At 49.9% G+C, this 17,531-nt stretch overlaps 1 protein-coding gene across 8 annotated transcripts in view; it reads right to left on the minus strand.

The window, feature by feature from the left end:
• Positions 1-13: 13 nt before the first annotated feature.
• The window catches only part of kdm2ba (lysine (K)-specific demethylase 2Ba), a 48,923-nt gene continuing 31,405 nt past the window's right edge, over positions 14-17,531 (minus strand). For 3 of the 8 annotated variants that reach the window (XM_029259594.1, XM_029259590.1, XM_029259597.1), the window contains exons 7-15: positions 13,267-13,497; positions 12,245-12,388; positions 11,429-11,515; positions 9,818-10,087; positions 7,260-8,080; positions 6,957-7,120; positions 4,371-4,532; positions 3,067-3,285; positions 15-2,128 (exon numbers count right to left, since the gene is read on the minus strand). In XM_029259594.1, coding sequence (XP_029115427.1) covers positions 1,947-2,128; positions 3,067-3,285; positions 4,371-4,532; positions 6,957-7,120; positions 7,260-8,080; positions 9,818-10,087; positions 11,429-11,515; positions 12,245-12,388; positions 13,267-13,497 — 2,280 coding nt within the window. In that variant the 3' untranslated portion in view covers positions 15-1,946. Of the gene's footprint in view, positions 2,129-3,066; positions 3,286-4,370; positions 4,533-6,956; positions 7,121-7,259; positions 8,081-9,817; positions 10,088-11,428; positions 11,516-12,244; positions 12,389-13,266; positions 13,498-17,531 lie in introns of all 8 variants that reach the window. The other 5 variants (XM_029259596.1, XM_029259595.1, XM_029259593.1 and 2 more) reach the window with 4 other exon arrangements.

Consider the following 17,531-nt stretch of genomic DNA (forward strand, 5'->3'; position numbering starts at 1 on the left):
TACCTCCTGATTTTTTTTCTATGTTTACGTCATGAATGACCCATGTTGGCTTGGCTCTGTAAGACCACACCTCTAGGAACAGACTTCTGCTTTCCATGTTTTTTTTATTTCTTTTTTTGTTTGGTGTTAAGGCTCAGTGAAATGCCATAATGTGGAGCCACAAAGCACAGTTAATGAAGCAGTTTCATCAGGGGGCTGAATTTGTCTCCCCATTTTCTACCTGAAGCAGTCCTCACCCTCATCACTGCGCGCGTCCATTTCCAAGTGTGTTCTGTTGAGTAGCTCTTGCCTTGACAGTGAAACATTGTCGCCTGTTCTGTTGCTGTGCTTTGCTTTTGAATCCTGACTTCACTCTGACTTTAGAGTGTCACACGTACATCTCACAACGGCTACACACACACACACACACACACACACACACACACACACACACACACACCCCAGCTGTGAGGTGTCGACCTGGGCAGGAAGTCGATGTTGGAACCGCTTTTCGCAGGGGGGAAATGGTGCCAGACTTCCTGCATGTGTGCAGAACCAAGTTTGTGGGATTACTGTTTCTCCAAATAGATGTTATAGATAAGGTACCTCTTGCTTGTATCTACCATGATCTTTAACCTATTTAAAATTTGTGGATGTATATTACAGAATTTGAGAGATGCAAGTGGCTGCGTGGCTATGAGATGGGCAGGAAGAGCAGCACCACATGTGTGGGAGGTCACTTTCTTGGGTGGTACTCTGCATCACCAAGGCTTGGATTTTGAACTTAAATGTCTGTTCCTATTACATGTTCCTCGTGTGAGTTGACAAATCATGCAAATTTTAGGTTACAGAGTAAATTTGTTTGTAAGCCTGAATTCTTGCAAAGGAGCGTTTGCTGTAAAAGGGAAGCCTGTACTGCGAAACTAAACACCACGACCATACGGTGCACCGGCTCTGGACAGAGCACTTGCAGTTGCACACTGTTACCAAAATACGTGTAACGTCACGAAATGTGGAACCTCCAATGAAACAGCCACTCACAACCTCTTCATATAAATAGCTGATAAACCTTGGAAAAAAATAGCTATGTTTATTCTAATCAAACAGTGCAAATAGTTTTTTTTTTTTTTTTTTTTTTTCCTTTTTTCCTTTTCCTTTCCTAGAGTTCCCAGGTATAAAGACATTGAAATGGACCGAATATCGAGTGCTAAGAAAGGGAGAGAGAACCTGTGTACCGATATGCTGGGAATGTCCACGTCAGATACAACACCACAGCATAAATTAACATGAACACCTTCACGTGGACAAGCGATCATAGGCAGGACTCTACAGCAGAGGTTCTTCACGTCAGCTGAAGGCGAACATCGACACAGGTGGGAAACGGAACACCGGGGGGGGCCTCCAATACTGCATATATAGAGCTCAGAACACAAAAATATTCCATACAAAAATATTTCTGCGTGATGTATGAGGTTTGCATTGTAACAAATACAATAAAAAAAAAAACAACCATAAAACCCTACATCAGTCATGGTCCTTGTTTCATTAAACACAATATGAATTTTTACAGCTTGACAATTTAAAAGGTCAATATAATTTCAACAGTACAAAATGGCAAAACATGCTTTTTTTTCTTTTCTTTTTTTTTTTTTTTTAAACACATTTTCCAGATACCCAGACACCAAACATGTTGAACGTCATCTTTCGGGCACCCGTTGGCTTGCACTCCCAGTGCACGTGTTCGCGACCCTCCGCTTGGGTCCCAGAAGGGCAGCACGGCCATTTTCAGTCGTGAGCGCTTCCCCACGTCGCCCATCAGCGCCCACCTTCACATTTTCAGACGGGGTTCTGCTTTCCGTCATCGCTGCTGGTTTCCCCTGCTGAGACGGCGGTTCGGAGGCGCAGCGCAATGGCTCGCGCTCACCGGCAGGACCATTCGCAGGACACAAGCCTGTCCTGGCGTGGGGCTAGCTGAGCTTCTGCAGCAGTTTCTCCTCGGTGAGTCCAAACTGCACGCTCACGGACATCTCGGCCACAAAGCGCTCGCAGCCCGTCTTCGTCACCTGCTTGCAGAAGCGCAGGTCGATGCGACAGATGTTCCCGCAGCGCTTGAAGTAGGTTAGCGACTGGTCTGTGACCCTGTTGCAGACTGCACAGGGCAGGGGTGAAAGGTCAAAGGGGAAAGGCAGGAGAGGAAAACGGTGTGAATCCGCAGGCTGTCGGACACAGGAAATTTCCTGAAGAAACGACCCTCCACGATCATACAGAGATCTGCAGGAGGTGGAGGTAGGGCAGTGTGTTCGGCATGAGACGCACAGGTGGCATAGTGCTCGGAACTTCCACTTGAAGACTCTGGCTTGAAACCCCACACCCGTTGATCAAGGTACTAACCCTCAAATCATAAATTAAAATGGGCTTCTCGAGAAGGACATACATGCTAAAGCTGTTTATCCCAAGTGGGGTCGCGGCAAACAGGAGCCTAACCCGGCAATGCAGGGCGTAAGGCCGGAGGGGGAGGGGGGACACCCAGGATGGGATACCAGCCTGTCGCAAGGCACCCCAAGCGGGACTCGAACCCCAGACCTGCCAGAGAGCGGGACCCGGCCAAACCCATCGTGCCACCATACCCTCCTCTCGGAAAGTAGCTTTTTACAATTTTATTTACACGCCTGCTTTAACTGGCCTGATGTTTGCTTCCTAATTCAAGCTGCTCAAATAACCACGATTCATGAAGTACCGCCCCCACCTGGTTAAAGAAGCATAGACACGTATCGAGACTGCGGTGCTAGTGAACATTGAGATGTTCGTTGTTATATATACATTTATTTATTCAGCTGACGCTTTTTTTTCCGAGGCGACTTACAGTGTTAAGCTGCTTGCAATGATTTTTCCATTAATATAGCAGGGTCATTTTTACTGTATCACTTCAAGGTAAGTGCCTTGATCAAGGGTACTACAGCAGGAGGTGGGACCTTTGGTTGCACAGCAACAGTTCTAAACCCCACAGTACCATCTTTTAGAAAGAAAACAGGCACAAGACAAAAAGCGACGTAAATGCAGACCGGAGTAGTTGCGTCCATCTCCTACCTGACAGGTTGATCTCGGTGAGGGAATCGCGCGTCGTCGTGCCGGCCGCCGTCAGCAGGTTCACCGACTGGTCCGTGATGTGGTTGCAGTAGCTGAGGTCGAGCCGGGACAGCAGGGGCATGTGGCGGATGATGAGGCGCAGGGAGACGTCAGTGATGTCCAGTCCCGCCAGCCGCAGGTCCACCACGTTGCGCAGCTTGCTCCGGCTGTCCAGCTGACCTGCGCATCAAACCCTGCATTTATTGGTCTCGAACGTTGTTCGGAAGAGCTCCGGTTAGTTGGATTAGTCTCAAAACACTGCGGTACAGAACGATTATTATGGGGGATCCATGTAGGTCTTGGAGTTCTAGGGTCCTTGTCCCCGGTTGTGCATAAGAAACACCGTTTAAAGAGACTCCCCAACTTACAAACACAACTGGGACTCTGAAAATGATACGCTGCCTCCGTGAACTCCCATTCGATGCTGATTATTGACTGATTTCTTCCAGAAATGTGTGCAGTGTTCGTCATCTTGTTATTGATCACTGACGCCCAGGAACACCAGACACGAGCTGTAAACAGCGTGGAAGCCAGTTGAGCTAAGGTGGTCCCACACTTCTATTCTCTTTCAATGTTCTTTGCTGCCATCCTCCAGCTCTGGCTGTTAAATGAGGTTGAATTCATTCAACTACAGAGATTTTAGCAAACTGATTAGGGAAGAAAGTGTAATTAATAAATAAAGAGGGAAATGTTTGCCCGGTTGTTCAGCTTTCTGCTGAGAAGAGTGCTCTATAGGAAATTAATGAAAATATGAAAAAACTATATGCATTTCACACAGGCAGAAGCTGGAGGTGGAATAGTTTAGGACAGGTTGAGGTTGAGGTTGAGGTTCAGCTCCCCACTCCCGCTGTAGCGCCTTCACTCTGAACTGCTTACATAAAAATAGCCAAATACTGCAAGGCGATATAGATAAAAGTATCAGTTGAGCATCAGATAAATAATTTAAGAAAGACCTCTAAACACAAAGAGAGATCTCAACATCTAGAGCCTGGAGAACCTCTGAACTTGTGTCGCTGCTCTTGGCTCCAGCAGAGGTCGCTGAGGAGCTGCTTCAGAAAAACGACCACATCATTTATTCGCACGGCTGTTATTAATTTCTCAAAATTTGTTGTATATTATCAGCTATTTAAGGAACTGTCTGTCTAAGGAAACCAATTTTGGTCAAGGGTACAACTGCAGGACCTGTGCTGTGGATTTCACCCAGGAGATCCCTGGAGGTCCCGCAGTGACCGTGGGCTAGCGACCGGTCCGGGAGTCGGTTGTACCTGGTCTGTTGTCGGTCGGGGGTGAGAGCAGGTCCCTCATCTGGGCGTCCTTCAGGCCCTCCACCCACTGGACGTCCAGGGTGCGCAGCAGGGGGCAGCTGGAGGTGCAGAGGGCCGAGACGGCCACCCAGGAACAGCCAGCCAGGAGCAGCACACGCAGGCCTGGGGGGGAGGGATGGCAGGAAGGGGTCGCGTCAGAGCAGAGCGAGGAGGGCAACATGCCCTCGAAGGTGTCTGAGATGAAGGAGCACATCCCCCCCCCCCTCGGCTCCTTCTCTTCAAATCCAGCGAGACCACGGCCGGCCCTTCCCTCCCGGCCCATCGAACGCTCCAATCCCACCCTTGGGGGGGGGGGGGGGGGTGATACAGGGCAACAAGGACTCAAACCTCGAGGCACGAAAGCATCTTTTTCCTCCAAGCAGTGTTCCTTATTCTCTGAAGGCCAAATCATAATCCATATTGATGTTAATAATGAACCTTAATATTAAACAATCGGTATCCGGCTAAGGGGTGCGGTGGCGCAGTGGGTTGAACCGCAGTCCTGCTCTCCGGTGGGTCTGGGGTTCAAGTCCCGCTTGGGGTGCCTTGCGACGGACTGGCGTCCCGTCCTGGGTGTGTCCCCTTCCCCCTCTGGCCTTACGCCCTGTGTTGCCGGGTAGGCTCCGGTTCCCCGTGACCCCGTAAGGGACAAGCGGTTCTGAAAATGTGTGTGTGTGTTTGTGTATCCGGCTATTAGCTAATTCAGTGATATCTTTATTAATGCGTCACCAACGACACCTATTTGTTTAATCGTGCTGCCGTTTCCACCTCTATACTCTCTGTTACTTAGATACGCTCGTACACATCCCTCTGACTGTGCTGCACTACTCCTGCCGTTAATGTAACACTTATATGTTATTTCTTTGGAAAAAATACCACTATATGATGACATATGTGGTTCACTTCCACCACAATTTCCAATTCGATGTATGCTGTGCTTGCCTAATAAGGTTGTCTCCACACATGTGGAAACGCTGTCGAGTTCCTGTGCGACTCTCCTGCTTCCAGGCCACTTTGGTACAAGGGCACAGAGACCGTAAAGCAGCGGTCAGGACCCGGTCCCTTTGAGCGCGCTAAGCGGTCAAGAGGAAGGCAAGTTCACGTCTCAGTTTCCATCACCTTGACAACATTGCTGCAGCCTCCGGGCCCTCGACTGAACCTGTGTCATCTTGTGGTCTTTGCCGCATCAGTAACCAGATGCTTTACAGGCGGGGGTGTAGCTATGGATTGTAGGGCCCCTGAAAGTTGACCGTTGCACAGCCACCCCCCCAAGGGGCGATAAAAGCAGGCTGACGCATGTTGCACCTCGTTTTCCACACAGCCTTTGCCTCCCAAGCCGTGCATCGAGAAGGAAGTTTGCGGCGAAGCAGGATGATCGAGAGTCGTCTTTATCGAGGCTCCCAAGCCGACCCGTTTGATCCCGAGCCGCAGGGCCCTCTTTCTGCTCCTTTCCCGGCGACATCATCGATGTTATCAGTCTGTCTCGGGCCCACAGTGACGAATCACTTTCAATTCTCTTTATCTTCAAAAGCATCAACAAAGGGACATTTATCGGGGAAACTTCGACCTTATGGTGAAACCGCTGATTCATTTAGCAGTGGTGTAAAAGTGGTGTATAACAGCGTATTGCGGGAACATAATGGCAGCTAAACTCTCGGACCCTGAAACCGAGACAGCGGGTGGCGTAGTAGTATCCGCTGCAACCATTGGACTCTAAGGGCTCCAAGGACTCAGATTTGAATCCCAACTCCTGCTGTGGGACCCTTAGTCAAGGCACTTACCCTGAATTGACACAGTAAAAATCACCCAGCTATGTACGTAAATCAGTGTAAGCCTCTTTGCAGAAAAGCATGACATAAAAAATTGCGCTCCTCCCCATTACTGAGTCATTGATACCTCGTTTTTCATGTATCCGATCAGTGATTATTCATTCAATAATACCATGAATCGTTAACAGATCCAGATTTTCATAGCTGACGACATTTGGTTCGATGAAATTTATTGAGATCACATTTAAAAATAGTGCTTAGCGGCTCTGTAAGAGACTGAGGCACAGTGCATTGTGGGAACGGTGTACCCACGCTGGCACCCTACAGTCTCGACTGCATAGCCACATGTTTGGTTTGGAGTTTGTGCACTTTTTTGTATCGCTGTACTTTAATTTTCTGATTATTCATTTATTTCAGTATGACACGTGGCCTTTGTCTTCCTCTAGTCTGTCCACACACTATCATGGTAAAATTTACTTCGCTATGTCATTTTTTTAAAATATGTATTATAATGCTGTCATTACTTGTTCTATTTTAATATTTTATACAACTTCTTCCTTATGATATTTTGCATCGTTTAGGGCAGTTTTGGGTGAACCTGGGATGGGCTTGGAATGGATCTGAATTTTTCCCTATTAGAGAATACATAATTAGTAATTTTTTATCTGATTTATTTCATTTTCAGGAACGAATTAGGAGCGGATATTAGGGGAATAAGCGTGAATGTAAATGTACTGACCCAAAATCCCCCCAGCCCCCACCAGCCCCCATCACACACCGGGCAGCCGGTTGATGAGCCAGCTCAGCTGCTTCTTGGAGATGTTGGTCCAGCTCAAGTCCAACGAGACGGGTTGTCGCCGAATGATGCCGCTCAGCATGAGAGGCGTGATGGACTTGCTGCGGTTCAGGTCTATCCTGGTCCACAGCCGCTTGTCGCAGCACCTGCAAGGCAGGACAATTGGTGAGGGCTCATGAGTGACACCTCAATCATGACAAATTCCTCCAGGACTGATATGGACAACACTTAGGCTGCTTCTCAAACCTGGGATGGGAGGCACTGGGGGGTCACGCTCATACTCACCACCGGTTCCAGGTCTTGCAGACACGCATGCAGACACATAGCTCCTTGTGGCTCAGGTAGCTGAAGATGGCCATCCACACCTCTCGCCGCGCCATGTGGGCCTGGCCATCGACCAGCGGCAGGCAATCCGGCGGGGGGCTGATGGGCGGCGGCCGGATCACGTGGCGCTCCATCTGCACGCCCCTCGGGGGGGAGCGACCCCCCTGTGAGCGCCGGGTGACACCCAGCAGAGGGAGCGGTTGCGGGACAGGGCGGCGCTGCTCTCGGGGGGCGCCGTTGGTTTCGCGGCCCCGGGGCCGGAGCCACTCTGCCGCCAAGTCGTTGCCGTTGTTGAGCGACCGCTTGGGCTCCTCGTTCTCGCTCTCGGGCTCCGCCTTGAGCGGCCGGCGGTTCTCATTGGCCAGACAGTCCTCCGTCTTCTGGATCTCCTGGTTCAGTTCCTTGCTCAGCTCCTTGCTCAGCTCCTTGCTGGGGAGACTGCGCCGGCGTCGCGCCCGGGTTCGAGCCTTATCCAGAGGGTCACCAGGGACCTCTCCGCTGGGCCCAGCCCGCGGGGAGCTGGACCGAGATTGGTCACTCTCGCGCACAGGTGTCCGCAGCTGGGGTGTTTGCGACTCTGCTCCAGCGTCCTCCTCCTCTCGGTCCCAGATCGCCTCCCCGACCTCGCCTGCTACTTTTTCATCCCTGTGTCCTTCCGCTGCTGGCTCCTGTTCCCGTTCAGACTCTGCTTCCTCCTCCGGTTCCTCGCACTCGTCCTGCTCGCTCTTTATTTGGGACAGCAGTGTGGGTGACACTGGGTCATCTGACAGCGAGGACTTCCTCTGCGAGTGGAAGGAGGAGACAGGCTGAGGAGGTGAACGATAGCAAGGGTCACTCCATGTTCCCATGGCAACCAAACCATCCCAGAAGGCCACAGGTGACTATGAGAAACATGATAAACCACGAGAAAAAGTGAGACAGATGCCTTCTGTTTGACCTTCTCTTACACTACTTGCTGGAGAGAAACTACTCATTGCAGAGGTCGGGAACATCAGCTATAACACCTCCGTTATTGTATTCAAGGGTAAATATTTCCGGAAACATCCAGCCATACTAAAAAGCATTGAAAACAGTTCCTTTCACTGAGGATTTACTTTTCTCCCCTTTCATCATGGTTGGGAGGTTTTTTTTTTTTGTTTTCTTCACCTCAGTTGCCCGCTGGCTTACTTGACCAATTCAGCTGTATGATATTCCTGTTTCTGCAGCTGTGCTGCTGACATCTGAGCAGGTTGAATGAAGAAGGAGGCAGACGACCAAGATTATCCTATACCAAAGGACTCAGGGACAGCACCACAGCACTGGGACACCACACGGAGGACAACTAAATGCTTAGACAGCACGGCTCTGACCATCTAACCCCGGAGATCCAACTTGGACTGAAGGACCAGAGAGATGGATGGAGAATATTTAATTACTCCTAATCAACTAACTAATGAAATATGTTAAGGCTCATATTTCCCTGCATATGTGCCTGAACATTATGGTCTTGGCAACCTTTTAAAAAGATCATTTTAATCTAATGAAGCTGAACTGCGAGGAGGGGGCAAGGTCTCTGCTGGCACATCTGGTGTTTCACTCGGCTTCGTTTCACTGGGGAATCAGATTCTTGTATAAAAGTAGAAATGCAAGCTTGGAGACAGTAGAACAGAAAAAGATGAGCATAGATAGAGTAGATACACAGCAGAGAAAGCAGAAGATAAATATCAGAGAGCATCGATATGGAACAAAGAAAAAACATGAGTGATCACATGAGATAGAACAGAGACAGAAGAACTTTCCAGATCGCATAGAAAAGATGCGAAATGGAGAAAGAACATTTTATACGACATAGAACAGACACAGGATGACAGAACTTTGGATGCAGCATCTACATGGTTGCTTCATCTTTTCAAAGGCTCCGTGGCTGTCAGCCCAGCTCCTCGACCGCACCCAGCGCCCCCGCAGCTCAACTCACTGCTGCCTCGGTGCTTCGCTGGCAAAGCACTCACACCGAGCAAAGCTTTACTCTGCGGTAGCAGTAGAAAACCTGCAGAGCCCATACAGCGAATCACCTGACGAACAGGTGACTTTGCTTAAAGAAACTGGAATATCAAGAAAAAAAGACACACCCTTGTTGGCGCGAAGAACCCGATGTCCACCTGGGGCAAAGCGAGGAGTGTTTCAGGGCGCAGATGTGAGCCTGCCGTAAGGTCTCCTTCCAAATATATCTTACTGTTCTTTCTCAACCATCTTGTTCCAAGAGGGAATTCGGCCGCACCTTACATCAGATCTTCTCGGCACACGACTCAGAAAAAAGGAACTGAGCTGAGAAGGAGCTTTTATTCAAAGCTCACTTAAGCCATCAGTCTGAAGATGTGTGCAGAAGTATTTCAGCTGTAGCAATTCACCCCCCTCTGGGTGCTTTTCTCAAGCCTTTTTGGTATTCAAACCCCCAACGTTCATGCAAAAAGTCCACATCACCTTTGCTGGATGCCTACTGGATCATGGAAGAGGAAGGTCAAAGGCCACTGGCTCCCTACCTTCTTCCTGGCATTAGGGTCGGATTCATTGTCGAACAGCTTCCTCTTCTTGCGGAGTGGGTTGTCCTCGGACCCTGGCGGAGCCGGGTCACCCGAGGGAACCACAGGGGGGCGCTTCTTGGGGCTCGGCTCCTCAGCCTTCTTCTTGACGGCACTGCCGACCGGGTCCAAGTCCTCCTTAACGTCACGGTTCATCCGCTGCTCCTTCAGCAGCGAGCCCGGGAGGCTGGACGCATACTTGAACCCTGGTCCTCTTTTTTGCTTGTAGGCCAAAAGGTAGGAAAGAGGGACAAAGACAACTTTATACCTTATGCCTACAGCCACTTGAAACCCCAGGCAGAAAGAGGAGAGTTTACCACACGTATCGAAGTATTTGTCACAAAGGAGAAAGGCGTGTGTCCCTCTCTTTGTCATCGAGATGGGGCTTTGGGTCACATGACTGACTCGGAGCTTCACTTAAACAGGAAGCAGAAACCACAAAATAAAGGCAGAGTGTTTGTTTTCTGGCAAACACACACAAGCCCTCGTGACGGAGCGTTCATCGCTCCTTCTGCTCACTTAACTTTGCACCTGTGTTTCGCGGCACACCGGCACCTTCCAAGAAAGCCACGAGGGAACAAATGACAACGGTGATGGGAAGAGCGAGGAAATCATGGCCCAGAAGCCAAGATGTGTGCGTGAGTGTGTGAGTATGTACGTTTCCCTAAACCTGTGGGAATGTTTTTGAGAGAAGCGTTCCCAGAAGATCAGTAAACATGGAGACCCTGGTTTGGTTTGATGTCACACTTAGAGGTCTGAGCATCTGCCTGGATGCTTCAAAAAGAGTGTCTCACTGGGATGACAGCTTTCTTTCCAAGTCCATGGAGAAGGGACTGAACGAGGAGAAGGTGCAGATAATGGAGGACTATGAGGGTTTTGATATACTGGGATGGATTGTGAAAGGTTGAGAGATGTTTCTGAAGTATTTTGAGGTACTATGAGAGTTGTGAGATGTTGGGATGGACTGTGAGATGTTGAGATGTGTTGGTGAGGGATTTTCAGGGGCTGTGAGATGTTGTGATGGATTATGAGGGAGTTCTGGAGTGTTGTACGGGGGAACATCCTTCCTTCCTGACCATGCTCTTCTAACCCTCTTCTAACCCTGCAGTGTTTGCACGTCCTGACTGAAGCCTCCTTCCATGGGAACATCTCCATCTCCTTTATTTTCCTGCAGATGCACATTTCCTTTAAGAAGTTATGACTCCCGAGTACTTCATCAAACATGAGCAAATCCACTGCACCCAAAGTTACTGAGGTCTAACTCTACATTTATTCATTTAGCAGAACTTTTCTCCAAAGCAGCGCACAACCCAGGGTGAACAATAGTGCATCGACAACGAAGAGCTTCAGATACAAAACCCACAGTTATCAGTGATACCTAAATGTCCCAAACAACATTTTTTAATATTATCTACAGCCCACTTCTGTTTTTCTCCATGTGTTGCACTATGGCCAAAGCGACATCTAAGCACAGTGCAAAAGTTGCAGTACAGGACAAGAGAGTAGGAAACAAGAGCACCTGAACGACGGGCAAAAAGAGGACTTTCTCTTTAAACCCACGTAGATACTTACTTTCCCAGTCTTCCCCGCATAGTTGCACTTGGGGCACTCCCAGCAGTTCGGAAGCTCGTCATTCACCACGCCGCCCACGTCTTTGACCTGTGGGGTGCGGGGGAGGGGGAGAGGGGGTGAAGCCACATTGGTGCTCACAGCTGAAGAAGGAGGGGGATGTGCATTGGGGTGTGGCACCTAAAGGGGAAGTGAAAGCTGCAGGAGAGTGACTAGCCCCTCCCCCATTCCCCTCCCTGCACATTGTTGGCACCAAAAGATGGGTAAAAAACCCTAGTTGGATGCTGCTGAACACTACGGCAGTTTGGCCATCTTTCGTGGGAAGACACAATGCTTGAAGCTTGGAGCTGAGCTGGAAACTGCGAGGATTTTGCTAGAAAACAAGGTGGGAATTGGATGAGAACTGGATTTGGATGGGAAGTAGTGGGAAATGGGAGGGAACGGCAAGGGACTGTTGCGTTCAGCCGACAAGACCCAAGTCCAAGCCAGCGATGGCTGCACATCTCCAAAGTGTCAAGAAGATCTCTGACTGCAGACTTGGTTTACATAGCTAGAATCTAACCTTGATGGTCACCATCACAAGCTTGAGTGAAACCTCACAGTGGAGGTCAGTGCATCGAAACTCAACCTGAGCTGGTTAGTTGAACTGTGATAACTTGAGCTAAACTGTCTTTAACTAGCCTGAGTCAGAGCAAGTGTAGCTGAACTAACCTGCTGCAACCAGACCTGGCCTAGTTTGACCTGAGAGGTACTGGTTTGTGACCCCTCACCCCAACCCCTCCCCTAAACAGCTCCATTCTCATCGCTCTTGTTCCTCACCTTCAGGCAGGCAGGGTGCACGATCTCATTGCAAATGGAGCATTCCATCAGCATCACGTTGAACTTCTGCTCCTCCTCCTCCAGGGTATCCTCCTTGCCAGCCTCCCCGCAGACCAAGCACACGGCGGTGTGTGGCAGGACGGGCTACAGGGCCGGGGGGGGGGATATGTGGGGTTAGGGTCAATTTCCAGCTGATGAGTCCTTAAGAAGAGGAAGGCTCTATTCTCCAAAAATTGCTCCGGTTTGTCTCTACTCAGTGTGGACGCACTGCCAGACCGGCACCGGATCCAAGAACGAAAGTATACCGACGTTCTGCAGGGGCAGTCAAAACCCCAATTAAAAATCAATATATTGATTGTTCCCATAAGCTATATGGACGAGCTGGACCTGCAGTTCATCTGCTTTTATCCCAAGGTTAACTGCTGACACATCATCCAAGGCAACCTCACCATTTCCTCCAGTACAAACAACCAGTCACAAATAAAACAGGACCTGGTGTTGAGCCCTGATGCACCAAACCGCAGCTAATGAATTTCTGACTTGTGTGCATGAGTACACACCTACACACACTGCATTCTGTAAGGTCCTTTTTGGAAAAGCAAATCGCCATCGCCCTCCTCGGGCAGGTCCCTCATGAAGGACCTCATCAAAATGGACCATACCCAAGTGACCACACTGCACTGACACGGCTTTGGAAGGAAAAAAAATGCAAATGTCATCTTTCCACACCATCTGTGTTACTAGTAAACAGAAACAAGTCCAGCTGTACACTCAGCCACAGGCAGATTTTAAAGGTCTCTTTTCAGGCACCACAAAGAGATCATGAATTGACTTAATTAAAGCATCAGAAGTAACTCATTAATAAAAGCATCACGATCCATGTAAATGCAAAATGTTAAAATCCTCTGGAAGTAGTTCAGCAACTCGGAAAATGCTGAATGTAGAAAAGAGACACACACTAAACTGCACTTCTCACCACCTTCTGCAGAGAAGACCCAACCTCAGAGGCCCCGCCCACTCACCGCTATGCACTGCCTCATGATGCAGGACTGCTTCATGCGTCCCGGCCCACCAAACTTCTTCATGTCCTTGCAGAAGTGGCATTCTCCACACTCGGTCCTCAGGCAGGCCTCACAGCGGCGGCATCGAGTCCTCCGGCGGCGCGCCCCCGACGGCCCTCGACTGGCCGCCAGCTTGACGGCGCCAGGCACGCCCACTTTGGGAGGCTTTGGCCGATTTGGCGGCCGCTGCTGCTGCAGTCCAGAAAGGTGGGGAGGGGAAAGAGAGGTTTATTTGTGAGAAAGAGAAGAGAGATGATCGAGAGATGGAGGAAAGCTCCATCTACACTCACAGAGTGAGAACTTTCCCATGATCCTTCCCCAGTCCTTCATCCGGCTTCATGGGAGCAGGTTCAACATGCTTAGCTGAAGCCCCCTTTACTGCTCCATGGATTCCTCTACTCATCCCTCCACCACCGTATAACCACCTCCTGCAGTCTCTGTCTCCATCATTACCCAACAACCATCTTTAGTCCCATGGATTCCTCTACTCATCCCAGCGACCGGTGCCACCTGAACCACCTGATGCTTGAAACTTGAAAGACTTTGCTGAAGACATTCAAGTGCTCTACAAGAGAAGGTCAATAGCAGGACCGTCATGACCTTTGACTCTCCACACTTGTGACAACTTGTCAATTAGTTCATAGGCCAGCAGGTGGTACAGTGATACTGGTTAAAGCTACCACCTTTCCCTCAAGGGACCCGGGTTTAAATCCATCCTCCAGCTTTAGCACGTTTAACTAAGGTACTTAACATGAACAAGCAAAAATTACCCAGCAGCATAAATGGGTTGATCACAGCAAATAGTTTATTGTACAAAGCTAACACTGTAAGTCACTTTGAACCAGAGTGTCAAATAAAGGTAAAGGTATAAATGTGTTTGGATGAGTAAAAATCAGACGAAGCTCTGGAAGCCGCTACATGTCGAAAAAACGTTTTTCCAGCAGTTTAAAGAACGCTGACACAAATTCTGTTAGTTTCCAAGTCCTTGTGTGCCAGATGCTTCTGCTGCTGCCAGGTGGCCTCGATCGGAGCCCCGGCTGTTCGGCGTTCTCACGCGGCGACCGATTCTTCAGACAGATAACACTGCACCTGAGCATCGTGGGTAAAAGTACTTTCACTCTGCATGCATCACACGACCAGGTCAATAAGAGCAGCAACAAAAATGGCCCGTCACTTTATGAACGCCGATGTTGTCTCCGATGTTAGGGCGCCCTCTCGTGGCACGGAGCGCCATCGCTCTCCGGCATGTTCTCCAGCAATTCAAACAGTTACATTGTTAAGCTGCTAAAAATAAACTCAGAAAAACTGCTGGCGCCACCTAGTATCATTTTGTCAGAAACATTTTTTCTCGCTTTTGTCGCAGTGGGTGTGGTGTTTCCTCGGCTCGGCGGTGGGCGGAGCATCGGACCTCTGAATGAGGCCACGCTGGGAGTGGGGGGATGGGAGTCGGAGGGCGACTCCCCCCCCCTTTGACGCCGAGTGCATTTCTTTATGGGGTTGCTTCTCAAGGGGTCATGACCCTCTGCATGCTGGTTTTTAGAGAGCACTGGCAACTGGACACGCAGGGCTGTGACGCTGCGGTTCAATCAGAGCATTTTAACAAACATTAATAAATACATTTTTAAAAAGCCATGGGATAAAGGGAACGAAGAGATTAGCTTTATTTTTCCTGTGGGGGAGGGAGGGGCAGACCACAATGAATGTGTGACCATGGCTGGTTGCCAAGCCTCTTGTTTCTGCAGAAATGCTGAGCAGGAGCGAAGGCGGGGCGGGGTCCTCCCGTTGTACCAATAAACCATGTAATCAGTCGAATTTACCTCTGCAAATATTTCCAGCTGTATAAGTGGGGAAACGGAAAACCGTAAACCATGCAAACGGCTACAGACGCAAACGGTCGTGAGGCAGGAGCTAGAAGAACCTGAAGACGGCAGCCCTGCGTTCCAGCCCGAAATTATGGACAGTTAGAGTTTGGGATGACACCCTACGGATTTATAGCGGCCCCTGTCCCCGACTACATGACTCAGACCCCACATGGGTGTGGTCGCCAGTTACTGACCTGAGACTCCACTGTGACCTCAACCCAAAGAGGCTGCGGATAAAGACGAGCTGAGACGTATTTCCACACCGCTCTTTTACCGTAAACACGGTAACCCAAAATTCCTGAGTTGATATTCAGGTCATCAAACAAACGGAAGATGAATTCTGAAAGTGTAAACAAGTCCTGGTGGTCCTGCTCAGGAGCGTTCATTTCATACACAACGGAACGCACTTCCAGTTCACACACTGTTACGTTCGTTCATTTGCATGGTACTTTACTCCAGAACAATTTACAGCGATTTGCCCATTTATACAGCAGGTCATTTTTACTGTACCGGTTCAGGTTAAGCGCCTCGATCAAGGGTACTACAGAAGGAGGGAGATTTGAGCCTGGGTCCTGAGTCCAAGACTGATGGACAGAACAGCTAATAATTTTGCCCCTAACAGTAGTTGCTTTTTCTCTTGTTTTGACCTGGAAAGTTTACCAATGTGTTCGGTAACGGAGTTGTGTTCAAACGGCTGCAATTCTCACCTTTATCACTCAGCTCGTTCTAATCATTTATTCACTTCTCTGACACTTTTCTGCAAGGTGACTTATGCTCTGAGGTCTGTTCATTAAGCTAGTTACACTGATTTACCCATTTATACAGCAGGGTAATTTTTACTGTATCAGTTCAGGGTAAACACCTTGATCAAGGGAGGTGGGATTTGAACCAGGGTCCTTGGAGGCAGGACAGGAGCTCTAACCACTGCATCACCTGCTGCACTTAATCCAAGGACCCTCAGTGTACCAGGATAAGTAGAAAACATCAGATTTTACCACAATGTTTTAAGTGCACAGAGGTTGCAGTGAGAGCTCAGGTTTACCTGTCCCCAAGACGTGCCAAGAGCGCTGGATGTGCTATCCCACAATGCACTGCTCCTCCTCCACACCGAAGCAGAAGTGGATGCTTAAGACTCGACAGCAGGTGGGAACTGAACCTGACCTCTCTGACCCCAAGCTGGTGCCGTCAACCGCTGCGCCCCCTGCTGCACCTACATTCACACACTCAACGCTCCAGGACAGACTGCTGAGTCGCTCTGCGGCCCATGCACCGATGTGCTGACTCATCGCGCTGCCCACGCTGACTCAGCACGCTCTCCTACGGTTTCCCTTCCGAAGAACGTGCTGCACGTTGCGGGTCCACAAACACCCATTAACCTGCGAACACGCGGTGAACCTCCATCCCCGTTTCGGGATGCAGCGGCGCTCCCACGCTAACTGCCGCGGCCAAGCAGGCGGAAAAAATGAAGCGTGGGAAAACCTCCGGCAAGTCCACGGAGACCCATCGTCTGCTCGGCCCAACCAGCTCGGCCCCCGCCGCTCGAACCCGCGCCTGTAGGGAGCTGAAATAAGGGGCAGCTGCCATGAGAGGCTTGTTGTTCAATGTGGGGGGGGTGGGGCATGCTGATCTCACAGTAGCACCATTAAGGGTTGAGAGCCACCCCCCATTCCAGTTTTTCTGGTCTGATGACGGCGGTGATGCCGGGTCACCGTCCCTCTAGCATCGTGCAATTATCTGAACTGAGAATAAACCGGACAGCGCGGGGCGCTAGAGAGCCCAGTGTGTCCAGATACTGCGGCTGTGAAAACGTTGTGCCGCTACGACAAAACGGACTCGTCATTCCTGCTGTTTGACAGCTCTGTGATGACACATCCGTGACTCACGGCACAGACATCCGTGCTTGTTTTCACTTTCTCCCCACACTTTCCCATTGTCCTCGGCGTCCAATCAGCTTCACGCCAAGGCCCACGAGCTCTGCTGCGCAGAGGAGCGCTGCGACACTGGGCCAACAGGGGGCGCAGCGGTTACGGCTGCACTCCTTCGGTCAACGACCTGAGATTCAGTCCCACCTCTTGCTGTAGTACCCTTGATCCTATTTACCCTGAAGCGGTACAGTAAAAATTACCCAGCAGTACTGATGGGTAAATCAGTGTAAGTAGCTGAACGCTCACAATTGCTATGGAGAGAATGTCAGATAAACAGTTCGTATAAGTGCGAAACGAATAAGTGAGAGGCTGAGCTCCGAACGGGTCCAGCTGCCGTCCCGGTGTGTCTCTCGGCGAAGATGATGCTCGTTCGGCGTTCAAAGCGACATCGGGCTCCATTCCCACCGGGCGGCACGTGCTCCTCCCTCTCCTTCATCAG

The sequence above is a fragment of the Scleropages formosus genome, chromosome 17 (assembly GCF_900964775.1).
Source record: "Scleropages formosus chromosome 17, fSclFor1.1, whole genome shotgun sequence".
In the NCBI taxonomy this organism is placed as follows: Eukaryota; Metazoa; Chordata; class Actinopteri; order Osteoglossiformes; family Osteoglossidae; genus Scleropages; species Scleropages formosus.